Below are 7,500 nucleotides of genomic sequence, written 5' to 3'. Positions count from 1 at the left end.
GATGACACCCAGCTCTACATTTTGATGCGTAAAGGGAACCGCGTTGTTGCTTTAGAAAATCTCAGTCTGTGTCTGGATGATATTATGAGTTGGAATTTATGCAATATGCTTAAATTTAATCCATCAAAGACTGAAATTATCCATTTTTCTTCGCGTTTTTCACCTCCTGAACCGATTGCTTCGATTAAAGTTGGCCATCACTACGTTCAGCCTACCAGTGTTATCAAAAACCTTGGAGTCACGCTTGATTCACATCTCACCTTTGTTCCTCATGTCAACAACATCTGTCGCGCTCTTTCGCGTTCGTTTCATTCCATTGGCAGAATCAGAAAATATCTTTCGCAAGCGGATACTGAGCGCATTGTCCATGCCTTCGTTTTATCGAAATTGGATTATTGTAATAGCTTGCTTTATGGGTTGCCTTCTCGTGAAATTGAGAAACTTCAGAGATCGCAGAACACAGCGGCAAGATTCAGGGGCACCCAACGAGAATATACTTCAAAACCACTTAAACATAGCATTGTTTAACCTATTTTAGTATTTAAACTGTAGATATAGGCATATTTTTATCCCCTAAAAATTTTTCATCTGTTCGGATTTTCTCGCTGAAAGTCTAGTGGTCCGAAAATTTTAGGGATCAAAACTTACGTTTTCGAAAATTTTAGCCAGAAAAAAGGCTCCCGAAAATTCGAGGTGACCTTTTTGAGGTAAAAATCCGTTTTAAATGGGCAATTATACCATTTTTTAGGTGTTCGAAAATCCTAGGACAGGCAGGCAAGCAATAAATGTTACAATAAATGTTCCGAAAATGCTAGATCTCAAATCGTCTTCCGAACAGATATTTTCCGAAAATTGATGTTGGGTGCCCCTGAAGATTAACTGTGTGCATGAAGAAGACGGATCACATTACTCCTGTTCTTAGAAAGTTGCACTGGCTTCCTGTTAATGACAGAATAACTTTTAAGTTACTGTTGCTTACGTATAAATCTCTTAATGGCCTTGTTCCGGTGTATATTAATGAACTGTTGCATCACTACACTCCCTGCCGTTCTCTTCGTTCCAGTGATTCCAATTTCCTTGCTATCCCGAAGACTACTACAATTACCTACGGAGATAGATCTTTTGCGGCTATTGCTCCAAAGTTATGGAATCAGCTACCGCTTGCCATTAGACAAAGCGACAGTGTTGATAGTTTTAAAAGGGCTATGAAAACGTACCTGTTTCGTGAGAGCTCTTCTTTTTTTTGAGTTGTAAAAAGCATCGAGACATTTTATATGTAGAATTCGTTTTTAAGAACTTTAATTATTATTATTATTATTATTATTATTATTATTATTATTATTATAGCGTTAGATTCCTTCAATTTCTGTTAAACCCATCATGACAGAATTTGCCATTCGGTTAGTAACATATTAGAAACAAACCTCACTTTGATCCGACGGCGAAAGATGCAATTGGTGTCGAAGTCCACTCTTTGTAACCTTTAAGATTCCAGATATTCATTTGTCACCACTTGTGTTGTTTATCGAATTGACGTTCCATTCTTAAGCTCCATAAGAAGAAGTGTCCAAGGTAGTCCGAAACTCATGAAAACTACAAGACAGCTGCCTCTCCTCAGTCGTGTCAGTTGAGGTAGTAGGAGTAGGAAGGCCAGCACGACTATCATTAATCTTGTTAATAAAAAAATCATTGAAGTCTTCAACCAATTGGTGCAAAGACTCATAGGTAGGTAGGGTAATGTTTTTAACTTTGAACATCCTGTAAGTAGTACCACATAGCTGATTACGGTCTGTGTTTTCAATTATCTTTCGGTAGTAGTTAGACTTCTGCCTCTCCAATGGAGAATTATACCTTTCACATTGATCATGATATAACTGATTGTCTATTGTAAGACCGGATTTTTGATATTTCCGTTCAAGGCGGCGCTTCTCGCGCTTTTCAGCGCGAAGCTCCTCATTGAACGATATTGCGTATGGACGATGTTTCACTCTCTTAGTTTGAACTAGAGCGTGGTCATCATAAATCTGTTCCAGGGTGGTGTTATATTTAGACACAAGTTCATTAAAATCCACGTTATCCAATTCAGCGTGAAGGCTGTTGCTGAAAGAGTCAGCAATATCACGCGAGAGCTTTTCGTGCCCTTTGTAGAGGATAATGAAATAAGAACTCACTCTATTGTGTAACTATAGTGTAAAATCAAGATTAAATTGTAGTCCTCTGGTTGTATGACAACCTTGTCAATCCTTAATTCGCTTTTTATATATTTTGTGTGAACTCAAATGAATATTACATTTTCGACGGACAAGCCCGAGGCTTCGAATGAGCACAGTTTTCTTGGTTCCAGTGAAAAGTCTTCTATACCAGGTATATCTAGCCTTTCCCTTCGTGACGGTGAAAACACATGGTGGGTTTAAACTAAGGGGTTACAGCCAACTTGGGAACTACATCAGCTTAGTCTAATAGAGCAAAGGCTCCCAGGCCCACTTGTAGAAAAGCCTTACAAGCCTTAGTTTTTCATCACCCCTCCGAACTCCTCCAGAAGTCGTCCTTCAGAGGTGTGATGTAAAAACATATGCTTTTGGGCTTTAAAAAAGTTACGCCGAACTGAGCCTAGCTTGTGCTCTTTGCTGCTCATGAAACTGATGGACGATTTCATATGCCACACATTCTGTTGATTCTGTTGTATTCGAAACAAACTATCTGACAAATTTTGCTGACTAAGTTTATATATTTAAAAATATATATATATTTACAAAATTTGTAGAGAATAATAAAAAAATTCAAATGAAATAAGAACTCGCTCTATTGTCACGGTTAATGCTATATTGTAAAATCCAAGCTTTCTACAGTGTATGTGATATGGCGCTCACTTACTAGATCTTTTTCGTTTTATTCATATTCTTCTTCACAGCTACACCTCATTATACTTATAGAAGTTTTACATGCTTACCATCGGCATTTATAAAATAATTAGGATAGTATGCGCACTCTCATTGGTCAATAGCTGTGTTTAGATAAGAGTACGGAAACACGGCTGTGACATCACACGAATTTTGATTGGTTATGTATTGTCAGAAGACAAAGCTCCTTTACTACTAGGAGGAAGGAACATATGAGGAACTTAAAGCATTGTACTAAAGGCTCAAATGTCGCAAAACACGCGTGGACTTTTAATCATGATATTGACTTTAACAATTCTAAAATCATTGACAAAGCGAACAACCGGAGTAGAAAGACATTGGAGTCATGGCACACGGCAAAAACTGTTGGGGCAGACAATAATTCGTGCCCGCTCCCAAGACAATATCACATTCTCTTAAAGAAACACTAATTTTCTTAGCATTTTTAACATTCTTTCTACTACATGCTTTTATCCTTTAATTTATGCGAATTTTTCGTTATATTTAAATTTCTTTCGCTTTTAGGCTTCACACATTTTTATCCGTTGAAGGCAGCAGTTCAGTCTGTCGAAAGCTGATAGTTTTTTCAAAACTTTTTACCAGAGAACGATTTTACTTCTTTCTTTGCCCGAATATAATATTGAAAAGACCCACCTGCAATTCCACTTGCTCATTTTTGAGACAAAGACAAAATAAATGTTACTGATATTACTGGTAAGTGATAAGTTCTGATCACCAGTAATAAGAGTTTACTACATGTGATCTCCTACCTTTGTAACAGCTGTTCAAAGGACGAAAGTTAATTTTAAAGGCTCTCGCAACTAAACAGTGAAAGTAGTTGTCAGCTTTTCCTTTGCTTAAACTACGAGTATTTTAAAGCAAATGTTAAATTTGAATCACACAAATACCTCTTCAGTGTGAGATCGGATCAATATCATTCCACGCACCAAAAAGAAATCAAAAAGCAAAACAGAGCGCTATTTATTCACGGAGGACGCGAAAACAGAAGACTTGACACTTAAGGAACTAAAACCCTTTCTTTCACTACAAAAAATCTCATGTGGGGTCATGTGCATGCTTACCGCAAGTACTATCAGAAAAGAAAGGAATTAAAAAGCCAAGAAAAATTATTTGCCTAAGAATCGTAGGATTTAAGCTAAGACGATTAAAAGGAGTTTCGTTTGAAAATCTGAAGCGATTATTCCTCGAATAACTGAATGTATGAGGATTCGGCCCAAAAACACATTGTTTAGCCGTGAAAGGAGCAAGGTGACAACTGAAGGACCTGTACGTGCTTAAAGTTTAAACGTTCGTCTTGGTTACCTGCCTGGTGAACTTTATTAACCTCAAAGGCGTTTGTTTTTGTTTCCTTTTCTGTTGTTTTCTTTTTTGACAACAAGAATAATAATGCATATTCAAACGATATTATATAAAGAAGAAAAAGTTAGGTTGATGAGAAATTGTCTCGGGCTCGAACTTGACTCGTGATGCGCTATGATTATGCAAAGATAGCAGAAGGAGAGTATTGTTAATTATTGTTATTAACACTATTGAATACGTCTTACAGTGCATTTCACAAAACTTTTGACAGGCGATTTGCGAAGTTCGTTGTGAATTTCATAAGTTCGCCTCGAACTTGGGAATTTCATTACGAAATTAAACTGTCAATCAAATGGCGAACTTCGAAACGAACTTGGGAATTTCGCGCCGAACTTCGTGGGAATGAACATTGAACACTCATTGTCCGCGCAAGCTGCTAATTACTGGAAAATATATTTTCATTTTCAAGAGTCAGTGATCCGTGTGGAATAACGCTGAATTTCTTGAAAGAATATAAACCAAGATCTTGCGTTACGCTGCGGCTGCATGCACGCGACGGGACATTTTCGGGAAAACATTGGAACGTTATTCTTTACCAGTTTGTTTTGGATTTCACTGCTGTAAACGCTGCGGTTGTTTTCTTCGATATTCCCACTGCGAACGAAAATATCAACAATTTTGGCAATGGTTTGTTTGGGAAGTCTCAGTTCCTGTCCTATTTCAGATGGTCCTTTCCATTCTAACCAGCTTTCAATAATTTTCTGCCGAACAAAACTTGGAATTGCCTTTCCTTGTATGGTGACGGCACTCATTTCAAAACAACAACCGAGAGCAATGGTGAAATTACTTCGCCACATTCCCACGAAGTTCTGCGCGAAGTTTGCCATTTGATTGACAGTTACGTATTGAAATTCCCAAGTTCGAAGCGAACTTATGAAATTTTCAAGGAAAGGTTACGTTTATACAAACGTTGGCCGTGTAGCACTTATATTTTAAACAGAATTAACTGAATAGAGGGTAATGTGAAGTGCTAGATTTCTATCCCATATGAACCATGTGAGCGTTAGCCCTACTGCACGGCCAACGTTTGTATAAACGTAACCTTTCCTTGTACTTGTACATGTTCATTGCCGTGACTTCAACATCTTCAGTTCCCACGGCCTGCTCCCGTCTGACCTTGTAGCTCAGTCGGTAGAGCGGCGGAGATCTAACCCGAAGGTCGTGGGTTTAATTCCCACCCTGGTCAGAGTTTTTCTCTGTCCTTGTGTGGGCCCATTTCCATCAGTAGGGCTAACGCTCACATGGTTCATATGGGATAGAAATCTAGCACTTCACATTACCCTCTATTCAGTTAATTCTCTTATGAAATTTTCAACGAACTTCGCAAATCGCCTGTCAAAAGTTTTGTGAAATGCACTGTAACGGCACTACACTCTCTCTGTGTAGCAAACGTGCGCCTAACAATTTGACAGAATAGGTTATATTAATGCAAGTCCGTAATAGTTTCCTAATGTTCAACTAGGAATTTGCGACACTATTCCTTGGAGCAGTAAAAGCGAACGATAAAAACCGACGTTTCGGAGTAGTCATGACTCCATTATCAAGGTAAAAGTTTAAAACATGCAAATAACAGTATTTAAGCGATGTGGCGCGAAAATTAACATAATAGGTGCGAAGATTACACAAATACTTTCGCACGAATAGAGTCCGATTGCACGTTCAGGTTTGGCTTTAAAGTTCTTATATAAAGCATTTCATACAATAAGCAGTCAAATTTGTTCCTGCACTTCTTAAGAACTTCGAAGCATTTCAGTAGGTCCTGGGGGATCCTCCCGTGTACGTTCTTGCAATGTTTGGCAATGGCCGAGGACTGTTGCTCTGAATTACATCCATCCGTAGCTCTGAATTACATCCAGCGCAAAGTACAGAAACCTCCCAAGACACTTTTGGTTGCCATCGAACAACTGAAACGACGTGACGACATCGTCATCACCAAACCAGATAAAGGATCGGGAGTGGTCGTAATGGATAAGTCCGAATATCTGCGACTATTATCCGAAGCTTCCATCAATGATTCCAGTAAATTTCAAGCTGTTCCACTGGAAAGGCCCTCGAGTAAAGGTAGACCGCCAACATATTACCACCCCCTCCTAAAGAAAGAGAAAGATTTAGACGCCATTGTTCGTAGAATTCTGCCTAAGTCCATAGCAGATACTGTCCGTCCTACAGGTTCCAGATTAGCGCATTTGTACGGCTTACCGAAAACACACAAGGAGCGCTTGGCGATGCGCCCTATACTCTCAGCAACGCAAACTTACAACTACGCACTGGCGAAATGGCTCGACACTAAACTTAAGCCTCTCTCTCTGAATCGCTACACAGTAACTGACATTTTTGAATTTGCCGACGAAATTCGCGAATTAGAAATATCAAACGGTGACATTCTGGTTTCTTACGACGTGTCCTCCCTCTTTACCAACGTACCCTTGGATGAAACAATTGAGATACTCGCGAACAGAGCTTTTGACAACGACTGGTTTAATTCAACCTATGACCTGAACCTGACCAAAACGGACCTTGTTGACCTTCTCAGTGTAGCTACAAAAGGACAACTTTTCCAGTATAATGGAGCACTTTACGAAAAGACGGATGGTGTGGCCATGGGTTCCCCCCTTGGTCCCCTGCTAGCTAATGTGTTCATGTCTTCAATTGAGGAAAACCTCGAGCGAGAGGGTAAACTCCCTTCTTTCTATCGAAGGTACGTTGATGATACACTTACTATCATGCCAAATATCGCAACAGCATCCAACTTCCTGAACACGCTTAACAAGGCACATTCTTCCGTAAAATTTACGATGGAAACCGAATGCAATGGCATGCTCCCTTATTTGGGCATCCAGTTACTGAACCGATCGCCCCAAATAGAGACAAAGGTGTACGTAAAACCCACGAATTCAAGTCTCCTCTTACATTACCAAAGTCACGTTGACAATCGGTACAAACAGGGTTTACTCCGAACTATGCTGGGTCGAGCACATAGTTTATCTTCCTCTTGGTCACACTTCTCAGACGAATGTGACCGATTGAAGACAGTATTCTCGCGTTTAAAGTACCCCAAACACCTCATCGACTCTGCCATCAAAAATTTCGTTGACTCAAAGGTTTGTGACCAGCAGCGACCATTATTACCAACTAAAGAGACGGACACAATTCGAGTGGTTCTACCATTTAAAGACCAAACTTCAGCAAATTTTGTGAAAGGACAACTCAAGGATCTGAG

At 39.4% G+C, this 7,500-nt stretch overlaps 2 protein-coding genes across 2 annotated transcripts in view; both read left to right on the top strand.

The window, feature by feature from the left end:
- The window catches only part of LOC138036170 (uncharacterized), a 55,569-nt gene that overhangs the window by 4,684 nt on the left and 43,385 nt on the right, over positions 1–7,500 (top strand). The gene's annotated exons all lie outside the window — the stretch shown is intronic.
- The window catches only part of LOC138036176 (uncharacterized), a 5,220-nt gene continuing 392 nt past the window's right edge, over positions 2,673–7,500 (top strand). Inside the window, exon 1 of the mRNA XM_068882536.1 lies at positions 2,673–7,500. This exon is cut by the window's right edge and continues 392 nt beyond it. Within this exon, the coding sequence (XP_068738637.1) occupies positions 6,080–7,500 (1,421 nt within the window). The 5' untranslated portion in view covers positions 2,673–6,079.

Source organism: Montipora capricornis, unplaced genomic scaffold (assembly GCF_036669925.1).
Source record: "Montipora capricornis isolate CH-2021 unplaced genomic scaffold, ASM3666992v2 scaffold_464, whole genome shotgun sequence".
In the NCBI taxonomy this organism is placed as follows: Eukaryota; Metazoa; Cnidaria; class Anthozoa; order Scleractinia; family Acroporidae; genus Montipora; species Montipora capricornis.
The sequence above is the reverse complement of the archived record's forward strand: the minus strand, read 5'-3'. Positions and strand labels throughout refer to the sequence as shown.